This window comes from Neltuma alba, unplaced genomic scaffold (assembly GCF_004799145.2).
Source record: "Neltuma alba isolate B1F8T4 unplaced genomic scaffold, ASM479914v2 tig00011396_pilon, whole genome shotgun sequence".
NCBI lineage: Eukaryota > Viridiplantae > Streptophyta > Magnoliopsida > Fabales > Fabaceae > Neltuma > Neltuma alba.
The window spans coordinates 500701-515211 of record NW_021636085.1 but is presented as its reverse complement, the minus strand read 5'-3'; the positions used below and the strand labels follow the sequence as shown (position 1 = coordinate 515211).

The 14511-nt window shown below is 31.2% G+C and overlaps 1 protein-coding gene across 1 annotated transcript in view; it reads right to left on the bottom strand.

Annotated features, from left to right (window-relative positions):
* LOC114712736 (probable disease resistance protein At4g27220) overlaps positions 1–13699 on the bottom strand; it is a 28799-nt gene extending 15100 nt beyond the window's left edge. Inside the window, exons 1-2 of the mRNA XM_028897281.1 lie at positions 13353–13699; positions 13180–13249 (exon numbers count right to left, since the gene is read on the bottom strand). Of these exons, the coding sequence (XP_028753114.1) occupies positions 13180–13249; positions 13353–13699 (417 nt within the window). The remainder of the gene's footprint in view (positions 1–13179; positions 13250–13352) is intronic.
* Positions 13700–14511: the final 812 nt, after the last annotated feature.

The following is a 14511-nucleotide window of genomic DNA, read 5'->3' as shown; positions in this document are numbered from 1 at the left end:
GTGTTCCCTCAATTATAAAACTGGGAAGGATACAATGTTTGATACATTGCTGAATGGAAAGCAATGAATGATTAATGGAAGACATCCACCTTCAACGAAAAAGATTCTGAATTGCTCCAGTACAGACAGTCTTTTAAATAAGCTTACACGTAACATTAAATTGAAACATTATGGTAAATGACATCATTTATTGTGACTCCTTCCTAGAGGTTGCAGCTTGTTGAGAGAATCTATACCAGCAAAATTTATAAATGTCTGCACTTCATCATCTTCACTGTTTCGTCTACATATTCAAAGGAAGGTTATGGTAACCAATGAAAGATATGCAAAGGATCACTTCATTTGTTTTGGTTCCTTCCTTCCTAAAAGTTGCAGATTGTTGAGAGCATCTATACCAGCAAAATTTACAGTGTAAAATATTATTGAAAATTATGGCCATATATCATTCAAAGGAAACAAATGTACAAGGAAAAGGGGTTCGAGACAAATGAAGTCATTCTTTCCGTTTCTGACCGCTTGAATTAATAAAAAGTTAGGCAAAAATTCTTCAAGAGCATCTATCTCACACTCGCAGTATATAAAAAGCCATATTACCATTACAACCTATAAGGAAGACATCAATAATCAAATCCATGATTCACCGGTTGAATGGAATTGCTGCCTCCACCTTAAATTACGCGATAAAGTAAAGATAAATTATACTCTAGAACCACATCAATGATCAAAAAATAAATGAAGAAAATAAAGGCAGAATTGCAAGACGTCATGAATGAAGAACAAATAACTGTTTAGTTGCTCTAATACCTGTAATCTCTTCACACAAACCAGAGAGGATTTTAAGAACATAAGAACTTAACAGCAAGAATTGCAAGTGCTCGCAGGCAAAAAGAATTTGAAGAGAACACAAAGAAACAAAAAACTACAGAATGAAGCGATAAGAAAGAAGTTCAGAAAACAGAGGTCACCAAAAGCTCGAAGTTGGAAAACCAAAAGTCAAGAGCGATATGAAATTCTATGCTCAGAAAACAGGGGTCATCATATTAAAAGTTCGCACACATCTGAAAAAATTGATGAAGGTAAAATGGATAGAGAGAACGATTGAACCTGCTATTGCTGCATCCTTAAAATCCTAAATTATCTTCTTATTCTTTATCTTTCTGGCCTGCCAAATTCAGACTGCCTTGCCTTCCTGAGATTCTGATCAAAAATACCAAAATCGAAGAAAAAGAGTGCCCACAAAATAAACAGGAGTCTTCACCTTATCATCTTCAATCTTCAATTTAGGAATTTCCACCCTTTTTGTTATTGGAAAAAAAATAAAAGAGGAGGTAAAAATATCACAATAACTGACATACAGTTTCAAATATGCTCAAATCGCCAATGCTTTCTGGGCTTATCCACTTCTGAATCTAAGACTCGATTGACCCTGCAATTCAGGACATGGAGTGAGCGGAGGTTCGGCGCATGAGAAAAGACCAGAGCCCAAGGCCTACTTTGGCATTTCTGTGGGACTCGACTAAATCCTTGAGGTCTGTGAGGTGCTTAGAAAGAGAAGAAAGATATGGGTGGCGGAACTGGAATCGTCAGAATATTGTCTGGGGTTAGCTTGCATGATATAGGAAGCTTTTTTTCAGAATAAAGTGAAAAAATCATCATCACATGTTCTTCGAACCGTAGATCCAAAATGAAAATAGAAGGTAAGCAAGAAAGGGAGAGGGCAGAAAGGAAGAACATATATACCCAGGTGAGTAATGAACAGAAATGCGTAAAATGGGAGATTGGTTTACTTTGTGATCCTCGTCGTTGCTTCTTCGCCATCATCCACCGCCATGGTTGCCCCGTCCCCACACTATTCATTAATTTGGGACACCAATTTATATCGCCTTCTGATGATGCTTGTGGAGGGAGATTTTGAATTTTGAATCCAAGAAGAGGACGATGAAGACAGGAAGGAAGCAGCGTGAGAGGTGCCGGGAAAGCTTGAAGACGTCAGCCTTTTTTCTTCTCTTATTTCGATTTCGATTTCGATTTCGATTTCGATCCATGAAAAGAGTAGACTTAAAAACCTATAGAGAAAGGGCCTGTTTGCTTCGGCGTTTCCAGGGAAGAAAAGTAATTTATTGAGCCAAAATGTGCGAGGGAGCAATGAATGAAATTGAGTGTTTACAAGGGCGTTGAAACAATTTAACTTTTAGGTGAAAGGTGACTATAAATTATTAGTAAAAATTTAGACCTTATCACTTTTAAAAAATAGAAAGAAAAAAAAGATTGTTATAAAATGGATCCAAAATGAAACTACAAAAATAGAATAGAGAAAGATAAAGACAAGAAAATGAGAGAACTTTTGTATTTCTTCACTTGCTTCACTTGCATCACAATACAATGGCATGCCTTATTTATAGGCATAGTCTTACACATAAGTTACATTGGTACTTAAATGATAGATAGTGGACAATAAACCACATGAATATGAGTAGGGGGAGTTACAAGATTAAAGGCACAGTGGAAAGATAATGGAGTAGTGGAAGATTAATGCTTGATGGAAGTAGTGAGAGTTGATGATGAAGTTGAGAGGAAGAGGAGGAGATGGACATCCACATGTTATAATATTCATAATACTCCCTCTTGGATGTCCATTATATAAGATATGTGCCTCATTAAAAAACTTCCATTAGAAAAAATCCTGTGGGATAAAAACCTAGTAGAAGGAAAAGAGTAAACATTCACTGATACACTATTCGATGCTGCCTCATTAAAAACCTTGCTAGGAAAGCCCAGTGGGAAAAAACCATAGACAAGGAAAAAAAAGTACAACGTGTATTAACTCCTCCTCTTGATAACATCAATTGATATCCTTGAGTCTGTGACATCCGATATCATGAACAAACTTTTCAAATATCATACAAGGAAGTGACTTGGTGAACAAATCTGTCAGATTTTCATTGGAACGGATTTACTAGATATATATTTCACCATCTTTTGAATATTGTGAGATAAATACTTCATTTGGAATTACTAGCATGTGAATCAGAAAAGAATCTAGAATTCTATTCTAATGTCTTTGGTGAAGAACTATATCTTACCAATAAGTTAACAGCAAATGATATGTGACGTCATGCATGACTGATAAAATATGATATAGTACTTCTGGACCAAGTAGTTCTTCATCATCTTCTCAAAATATATAAGGTTCTTTATTCACCTCCACAAATCTCACAACCATCAAAGTATATAATGGATATGATTTATCCATATAAAAACACTTTAAGGCCTTTCTTGTATCAATTATTTGATACACCAAAATCTTCATTTATCAAGTATTCAATTTTCAATCCGAAGCAAAACTTTGTTCTTCTCAAGTCCTTCACGTCAAATTCTTTCTTTAAGCAATCCATAGCTTTTGTAAGCTCTTCATGAGTTCCAATAATATTTATATCATCAACATAAACAACAATTATAGCAAACTCATTTTCAGATCTTTTCATAAAAATGCATGGCAAATTGGATAATTTTTATACCATTTCTTCGAGCGATATTTACTTAGTCAGTTATATCACATACGCCCTGATCGCTTCAATTCTTATAGAACTTATTTAGCTTAATTAAGTATTGTTCTCAAGAACTTGAATTGTATGCTTCTGGCAAGTGAAATCCTTCAGGAAATTTCATATATTTTGATCCAGAACTATAAAATGGATCATACATACTGAAATTATTTTGATATCCTTTAGGAAATTTCATATATTTTGATCCAGAACTATAAAATGGATCATACATACTGAAATTATTTTGATCTTCATAATATTTCATATACTGAAAAATTTTCTTATATATGCTCCTGGTATATTTTGAATCCTTCAAGAATTATCATATAAATTTCACCATTTAATGATCCTCATGCATGGGTCATAATAATATCTAGCAAACGCATTTTATAACTACCAAACTATTCATATATGTAAAATTATATCCAACTATTCAGATTTGCAAAATTATATCTACCACAAAGTAATATGTCTCATCATAATCATTTGTAAAAATCTTTATTTTCACATAAACATCTATATATTCTATAGAAACTTTATATTTCATGTGTTCGGACTGCAGGCTTTTCATATATCGAAACAATATTTCCATCACGTCTTTTCCTTTTTACTTTTCTTCTTGGCCAAATTTATCTCTACTTTGCATGATAAATCTATGTATAAAATCTTCTTTTTATCACGTGATATTCTTATGAAAATCATTGTTGACAACTTTACCTTTTCGGTTCCAATTTTTCTTTTGTGACATAACTTGTTGAGATCTCTTTTTTCCTTTTCAGGTATCTGAAGCTCTTCTGGGGTTTTATAATTAGTTATGTCTTGACACTCTTCTAGAGTACATGCCTCCTCAATACAACTTCTAAGTTGTATGCTCCTCTGAAGATATTTATATTGGAACCGATTAACCTTTCATGCTTCTGGCATGTCTTATTTTTATTTATAATAATTGGAGCATTTTCAGCTGGAATAAGAGATTTAAAAATTTTCATTTAGGTCAGTAAAATATTTTGTAGCATTTCATGAATGCAATTTTGATGAACTTTTGGTCTATACTTATATATATGAGGATCTGTATTTGATAGTAATAATGCATTCTATGCATTCTCTTTTCCAGCTACTCAATTTTTCCCCCTCATATTAGGAAAACTTTATCGAATAACAATCACCTAAATCCATTTTCTTCTTTTAGGAACATTGTTTGGTTCTATTTAGAGAAGCAAACAAGAAGAAGGAAGTTCTTACCCAACATATGTCCCAACTTTCTTTTAATATCTATCTATGTTCATTGTGGTGGATTGGTAAGAATAAATATTGCATATTCAATTTTTTAAGATGAAAAATATCTGGCTCCTGACCAAAAGCCAATTTTATTGGGAGAATTTTGTTTCCTATAAGTGCTGCAATATATTAAATCAAATATGCCAACACTAAAATGAAAAAATTTGTTCTCATAAATATTGATTAAGCTATTCATGGAAGCATTAACAAATGATTTTGCTAGATCAATTTGTTAAGCAGGCTTTTCAACATTAAAAGCCTGATATATAAATTCACTAGCATCTTTAAAATCAAGTTTTGAGAATCACATAGTCCGGAAATATTTATCTAAATAATCTTGCAAACTTCAGGTTGCAAATTAATGTCAATCACACTTCTTACCATTTTATATAGATGCATCTATCAAATATTAAATACTTGTATGGCTTATGTGCTTCTAAATGGGCCCATATATATTTTCAGAAATTTAGTGATCCATTCGAAAACAAAACATAACTAGTGATATTTTATAATCAATTTTCTTTGAGAACAAGCAGCACACATGAATTCTTAAAAATGTTGGCTATTCAGAAGAATCTTCTGGTTTTTCAATGGATATCAATACATAATCTTCAATAATTTGTGGCATCATATAGTTTAAGATGATCAAACAAGTCATGCCAACAATAAATCTAATTGTATCAATAAACTTCTGGTTTACTGTACCAAGTTTTATTACCAATAATAAATTTTCTTTAACATTTGCTTTTCAATGAATTGATACATATTTGTCTATATGACTTCTGGTCATATTATAACAGTTGTTCATAATTTTATCATATTGATCATAGGGCTATTACTAATTATGCTATTATGATTCAATAGTCAAGTCCCAAGATTATTGTCCTTTTAGTTATCAGTTCCACTGATACAATGTGATATACTCTTTATCACTCTTGTGGATATATTTCTTACTTTCAATAGCACACCATCATTTTTCTCAAATATTAGCCTTCAGGGTCATAATAAAATTTTCAAAACTACAAAGTTCTTTTGCATTATTTAATCTTTTTAATCCATCAATCTTCAGGACTTTGATATAGATTATCAAATTGTGACAATCTTGTCATGTCATTTGTTACTACCACAAGATGGTCTTTTATCATATAATCATCAAAGCGTGATGTGGCTTCTAGCCATCTAATCACAAAATCAAGAATACAATATCTATTAGCCGTTCATTTATATGTTTAATATTTTCTTTCTAATAACAATTAACTAATATTAGAGATGATATGATGAAAATAAACCTCATAGCAAATCAATGAGTATAAGGATAGTAGAATCATGAGAATATAAGAAAAGTAAGAAATAAAAATAAAAATTTTCATATCTCAATACGATAAATAAAATCTAATGAATCAATAAGATTAATATACAAAACCACTATTTCCTCTAAATAAATTGGAGAAATCTTGCCAAACTGTTCGGATCAAACTATCTTCATTCAACGAACAAAACATTCACGTCTATCATCTGGAAGCCATGAACTCAGATAGTAGAGCATCATGCTGATAACGTGTTATGAAATGGATCCAAAATGAAACCACAAAAGTAGAATAGAGAAAGATGAAGACAAGAGAATGAGAGAACTTTTGTATTTCTTCACTTGCTTCACTTGCATCACAATACAATGACATGCCTTATTTATAGGCATGGTCTTACAAATAAGTTACATTAGTACTTAAATGATATATAGTGGACAATAAACCACATGAATATAAGTAGGGGGAGTTACAAGATTAAAGGCACAGTGGAAAGATAATGGAGTAGTGGAAGATTAATGTTTGGTGGAAGTAGTGGGAGTTGATGATGAAGTTGAGAGGAAGAGGAGGAAATGGACATCCATATGTTATAATATTCATAACAAAGATAAAAAAGAAGTCGGATCCCACTCCTTTAAAAGAATTTATTGTTAATCACATTATACTATCTTACTTATATTCAAACTTACACTTATATTCTTCTTAATATAAAATATAACTAACTTATAAATATTAAAAAACTAATTTAATTAATTATATCTAATAAATGGATATTATTTTTAATAAAATACTTCCATAAATCATGTGCATTGAAAGTTACCTTTTAATGAAAACTCATTAACATGTGTAATCACTGTAGCATAAGGATTACTTAGAGGCAAAGTGTATAAATATTAGAAATAAAGTGAATTAAGATCTTATACTTATGAACAAATTGACGTTCCAACTAATTTTTATATTAAGAATTAGAGATAATATTATTTAATAAAATTCATTTTACTACTTTATTATTTTTTATTTTATTTACATAAATTACGCATAGTATATCATCCAGTTAATTATATAATAAATATTTATTAATATATTTCTTCTTATTATAATAATTTAAAATTATTATATTTTGTAAATTCATATTTTTAATCATTTTTTATTATTCAATAAAAATCATACTTATCTTGGTCAATCTATAAACCAAACTTATTCAATTATAATACAAACAATTTTTCTACTTTACAAACTAATTTTTATAAAAGCGAACCAAACATGAATATCGAATCTAATTTTTTTACAATCTAAATTTTTTAAAAATCAGATTGAAAATAAATTATTTTTTCTACTGTTAATCAAAAGGATAAAATAGAAAGTATATAGAATATTTATTTATAAAATAAATAATAAATAAGTAATTTAAAATTTGAACTTGAAATGTGGGAATTGGAATGGAGGACCTCCAGTACGAATAATTTAAGGCGAGGCTTGGGGGAGTCCCAGACCTAGGCTCTGACTTTATGATGAGAAAGTTGGCACAAAATCATATGAGTAATTAATGTGTTATGCGGCATACAACTGAGCCCAAAGGGTTTTTGTTTTTTTGGCTATTGAGCCGAAAATTTCTTGTAAACAGTGTTTTGAGACTGAAGCCGTCAACAAGCCATGTGAAAGTATCAGCTTGAGTGGAAGACTACTAAAGTACTAATAGATAAGTCGATTTGAAGAACAGCAAAACAACACTATTAGTTATTAATAGACGGACAAATAAATGAAAGGAAAAAGCCTATTGCGCATCAAATAATTTTTGTTTTTTTTTTCCGGAAAAAGAACAGATTAAGGGTTAGCATTTTTGATTGAAGGGTTCGACCCCAATCATGATGAAATAATAAACAAATAGATTTTCACATGATCAAATTCTTGCCCAAAAATAGTTCTATTCTCGCTAGTTGCGATCTCTATACCGCCATAGCAAATATAAGTAATGATATTTTAATATTTATCTTTTCAATATTTATATTTAATATTTTTTGAACAAAACTAAATAAAATAATAAATAAAAAATTGAAGATGAATACCGAAAAAAAATCATTTCTTAAATTCACAATTGCCCACCTAGCATTCACATTACTAAATCACGAGATCAATGGCAGAAAATGTCTCAATTTTGTGCTCCAATTCATAAACATGAATTACTTTTATTGGGGCGTTCTTGCTTGGGTTATTGTCCTATTCTACTTCATACCTCACCTTGTCATTTGAATCCCTCTATGAACTCACTGACTATGAGTGAAATAATCCTTAGGGAAATATATCTGAACTTCATGAATGAAAAATAAGCTCTAACTTTTGCATAGCACTTTCAAAACTTGAGCTTATACACGACTATTAAGCTTGTAAAACTTCCGTATAAATCAATATATTGAACAATTTTGCCTTAGTGACCAATGGTATACCACATTTGCCATTCCATCTGGCATCTTAAAAAAAAATGTATTCGAGGAAAAAAAATTGCACAAATATTATATAATACAGTAAACATAATTTTTATTTTAAAAAAAATTAAGTTAAAATAATGTGTATAAAGTAATTTAAACGTTTAAATTAGATAGACAAGAAGTGTGGTTTTCTTCAGACTGGATAGACAAGAAGAACGCTTAACATCCATATTTTATACTACCTCTGGTCCTAATTATAAGACCTAGTTGACTTATTTGAGGAGATTAAGGAAGTAAGTTAAGTTAGTTATTTGTAATAAATAAATGTTGTCATTCCTAAAATATCCTTGCTAATTAAGTATATTGGCTATAACTATCATTATTAGAAGGAGTATCTTGGAAAAAAATGCATAAATATGAGAGATAAAATGGATTGGGGTCTTATAATTAGGACCAAACAAAAAGTCAAATGGGGTCTTATAATAAGGACCGGAGGTAGTAGTTGCTGCTTTGCTTTTATATTTTTTCCGACCATATGAGACATTTCTTTCTTCGCTGCCTCAAACTCTCTTATCAACCACATTGTCTCAAAAGCACTCTTCTTCTTTCTGTTCTTCAAGAGACAGCATTTTCATCTCACGCTCTTGAATTTTTTTTTTTTAAGACGGTTATGATCCCAAGCATGATAAAATACAATAAAAATGCATTCCCACATGATTAAATTCTTATCATGAAACTGTTCCATTCAAAGGGCCTTGAATTGTTTTGCTCATTTAGGGAGTGTTTTAATAGAAACAAAATCATGATTTTAAAAGTAATTTTACGGTATTCGAAGTAAATATATGAAGAAGTTTATCTTGATTTGTGAAAAAATGCTTTTGTTTGGATTTTATAAGTAAACACCTATGATTTTATATTATCATGAATTTTATAAGTGACCTGCTAATTTTTGTTTGGATTTTTTTTTAAAAGTAACTTTAAGGGAGGATTGTGATTATGTTTAATTTTCATTTATTAAAATTATTTATAGATGTATAATTACCAAAAAGGCATAAATTTAATAAATATTATTAAATATAATCACTTAGGGAGAGATTTTCATAAGAGTATAGGATGATATATTGGAAAAAATTTAGGTGATAAAAATTGATTGAAATTCTTCAAACGCATAAGCTACTCCTTGGTACTTATTTTAAAAGTGTGGTGGAAGAGTGAAATCACGATTTATCAGGATTTCAGAAAAATTAGTCAAACAGGATAAACATGTTTTATGATCACTTATTTAGATTCAAATGGACTTATTTGAATTCTTACCGTTTAATCAAATAGGCACTCAGTATGAAGGGGAACCAACACAAGATATTTATGAAAAGAAATGCTTGAAAAAAAAATTGAAAACGTTTCTATAATGAAGATCAAGAATCTCGTCTAGGAAGATTCTTAAATTAGTTCTTAAAGTAGAAATAATGCCTTTTTTTTTTTGGTAATAGAGAAATAATGCTTTCAATAGGGAATAAAAAAGCCACTCATGAGTTTAAACTATGTATCCATGAGACAAGGCTCACTGGAGCCAATATCATGTACAATGTTAAAGAGTAACGTAATTATTCCAATAAATATTAGTGTATTCTTTCCAAAAATGTTTATAATGTTCTCCTTAATCTTATTGGATTGGACCCATGATTCTAATCTTATTCTTTCCCCACGAACTCTGTTATTTCTCATAATTCCAATTGTAACTCTGGTCTAAATTGTAGAGGACTATTATATGTTTTCAGACATGGATTGCTATATCAGTTTTTGAATATTGCTCCCTCATTAAATGTTCTCATAATTTATGGACTTAGAATTAATAGTACAGGCACAAATAGCCAGAAGTTACAAGTAGGATCAAACGCACCCGGCTTCTCCCTTTTATCCCTTCCCATCCGCTACCCTGCTCTGCCTCAAACTACACTGTTTTGGTGTAGAAATGGTGGGGTGGCACTTTTTTTTTATTAAAATAAGTATCTAGCACTTTGAAGTATTTTTCTTGTACCATTTATTATGTTGAAATAATTTTTCAGTACTTTCTATTCTAATATAATTTTTGGTCCAATCAGAGTCCTAAAATATTTTTTTTGTAACACCCAGTATCTAGCTTCCAGCAAATTGAAGTGTTTTCTATTGCCACCCAGTATACTAAAATAATTTTTGGTCTAGTCAGAGCCCTAAAATATTTTTTTAACACCCAATATCTAGCTTCTAACACATTAAAATATTTTCTCAGTAGCACCAAGTATTTAGAACTAATTTTTAGTCCATTCAATACCTAAAATATTCCAAAAAAAATTATTTCAAGAAATTAAGTGCACTTAAAAAATATTTTAGCATACTGGATGTACTAAAAATTAATTTAAAACATTGGGTGCTACTAAAAAAAATACTTCAGTATGTTGGAGTTAGATATTGGGTGTCACAAAAAAAAATATTTTAGAGCTCTGACTAGGTCAAAAGTTATTTTAAAATATTGGGTGGTACTGAAAAAATATTTTAGGATACTAAGTGCTACTGAAAATACTTCAGTGTGTTGGAAGTTAGATACTGGATGTTACAGAAAATATATTTTAGGGTTTTTATTGGACCAAAAATTATATTAGAATAGATAGTACTGAAAAAATATTTCAAGATAATAAGTAGTATTAGAAAAATATTTTTAGGTGTTAGATATTTATTTAAAAAAAAAAAAAGAGGTGCCGCCCGCCATTTCTACACCAAGACGGTCTAGTTTGAGGCAGAGGAGGGCAGCCGATGGAAAAAGGTAAAGGAGAGAAGCCGGATCCGGATCAAACCGAGTAGGCTGAGAAATACAAAAATATTATTAGTATTTTATTTTTATAGGGGTCAAAAATTCAAATGAAACACACGTTATATTAACGTACAAACACACTCAGACACAGTACAAGTTTGATACGGTGAGGCACTAGATCCAAGGGTCTTTGGCAAAATATTATTAGTATTATTCAAACACTTGATATTTGCCTCCCCTGGAACTCAGCATCCTCAAATGAGATCATAGTTTCTATTGGTAACATGATGTTTTGATTTTCTTGTTTTTAAGTATGAGGAAATTGAAGGGGACAAAGGGGAAGAGCTTTCAAAGTTATCCTACATGATCAAAGTACAGTGATACGTAAGGTTAGAATTCCAGAGGATTTCAACTTAACAGTAAAAAAAAAAAAATCAAGTTAACTTCCTCTTTTCTTTTGTTTCTTTGACCAAAATTTCAAATTCATTGCAGACTGATACAACATTTTAGGCAACCTCATTTTTATTCAATGGCTTTATATATTTAACTTTCTTCTCTTTAATAAGACTCTTAATCAAAATGTAACTGCACAATCATACATTGTTGTTAGATTTACGCTAGCTGATGATACTCGAAGCTGTCCATTGATATTTAAAAGTGTAGCACACAGCCTTAAATATATAGTTACATTGTGAAAGTAATATCGTGAGAGCTATATCACGAATATTTCTTTCTGTTACTCATTTGTTATGATTTATAACAAAGCCAAATGTAACTAGTAAGTCTCCCAAAGCCTAAATTTCTTTGCCAAGCTTGAATGGTTTAGTTCTCTTGGTGGCAGAGGACACTTGGCTCCAAATCAAGAAGTAAACTTGACAGAATAATAGCTTCCTCAAAATTAAAGTCAATATGCAACAACAAGGGAAGCGTTTGAGTTTTGTGGATGCGAAATGGTTCAAGACTTCAGGGTTGAAATTGACAGAAACAGAACAGAATCTATTGGTGGCAGAGAACCTCTTGTAAATTTAGGAGTTATTTAGGCTAAAATCGCAAAAACCTGCCTATTCTGTTCTTGAATATGTGTGTGTATGATAATGAACTGTTGAAAGCAATCATGAGTAGCGGTATGCAGCCACACAAACATATGTTTTCTTTTTTTATAAGGATTAATATAATCTTTGGTCCCTTAAATTTGTCCTCATTTTGATTTTGGTTCTTCAAGTTTCAAACTATAGATTTTAGTCCTTCAAAGGGGTAAAATTGTCAAGTTTTTATTAGATTATAGGAACTAATATTTGTATTAACCATTTGAAACTTGAGATTTGAAACTTGAGGACTTGAATTTGTATTAACCATTTTTATAAAGTTCAACAATTTACTCTATTTTGTGTGAAAGAAAACTAAGCATTATATGAGACCACAAATCCCATGGCGTTGAAGATTATGATAGATTGAAATTAAAAAGCCAATACCTATGCATGTCCACCCAACGGAGGATAATGAATTAATGATTCGATTTTGAGTATGATGCTTCCCTTATCAAATGATCATTGCTTAATGGTTTGATCTCCCATTAATTCTGCTCAAGGATTTTTATCAATGTAAATAATGAAAATATTAATATCCAAACTTTCTTTCTCCATTCAAAGTCATCTCTTTTGCATACTTTTCATAGTTGCATTTTTTTTCTTTATGTGCACAAGATATCATACAGAGTTAGCCTCCTATGCTCTGAATCATTTAATGCACAAAAATATGGTCATTAACCAGGTCCAAATTCTAGTTTCACTTTGAACAAAATCAGGGTACACAAAAACGAGTCTTCATGAATTTCTAACCTGACCCATACTTTGAACCAAGCGAAAATCACCCATAATGATAGCAAACCACACCAGAACATATGACAACCTGATCAATACATTGAAAAATTATTTGGCTACCCTCTAGAAATTTATATTTTTAATGCTATTTTTGGGTTACTGAATTAATAATGCCTAACAATCAGAGCTACTGTTGAAGAAGGATTTCCAACAAAAGTGCAGTTTTCCTCGAATCAGCCAAACAAGAAGGCCATTGATTTTCCAACTCTTTTAATTCTTGGCTTGCTTTTATTTGGCCATCCACCACATGGGACTTGTCTTTCTTCACAACCTCATACTCTTCCATGAACCTTATGATGTCCAAAACACATTCCTTCTTTTGCTTTTGAAGAGAAGACAGTTTGATTTTACAGTCTTCTAATTCTTTTTCTTTGTTGCTTTTCAATTCAGCCTGCAATCTAGAGACCTGTTCCTCCAGTTCAATCATGCAATTCTCAGTATTGCGGATTTCAGACACAAGAGTATTAGCTACCTCCATCTTTTGAGCATATTCTTCATCTACCCACTTCTCTTTTTTGGAAGCTTGGTGAATCTGTCAAGCTTATCATTAGCTTGCTTGAAGGATGAGATAAATTTTAGGATTTCTTCTCGAAGAGAGTCTATTTTGCCAATAATAAGGCTGTGAGAGGAAGTTCCATCTTTACAAAAATAGGTGGACAAGAAGTTGAGTGCATTCTCAAGGCGATGAGTATGTTCTTTAGAGTTAGCTATCTGATTGAGATCCATTTTCAATGAGGATTCTAAATCATCAAAGGCCTTAGCCACTTTATCATCTTCAAAAGCAGCAATTTTGGAAATGCAAGGCTGGCTAACTTCCAACTCAAAGCCACCCTTCATTATTTGTAATAATCTATTAAGATCATTATCAATGGAGCTCCCTCTTTGATTGACCATAATTTGACCCTAAAGCAAATGAAATGAAGCATTAATTTCACCTCCTCAGTAAGAAACCAATTTTGTATGTTCTAGCTGTGACGTGTAGAAGAAGAACAAGCAAAGTAATGTATACTCAATACACATATGGGTATTGTTTGATTATCAAATTGCTCTATTCTGGCATTAGTATATTCTAGTCTTAAAGAATAAAATTATGTCCCAAAACTTATGCAATCAAATGAAGGCTTACTTTTGCAGATTGATCAGTAATGGCAAAAGCAAGTAATGGGTCTGATTGCGAGCTCCCGGCTTCGACTTCCTTGTGAGGAGCTGAAGTTTCTATTTGAGGCTTTTTGGGAGAAGAGATCTGAGAGCATAGAAATAGAAAAATTAATCTGAATGAAAGCCAGTAAT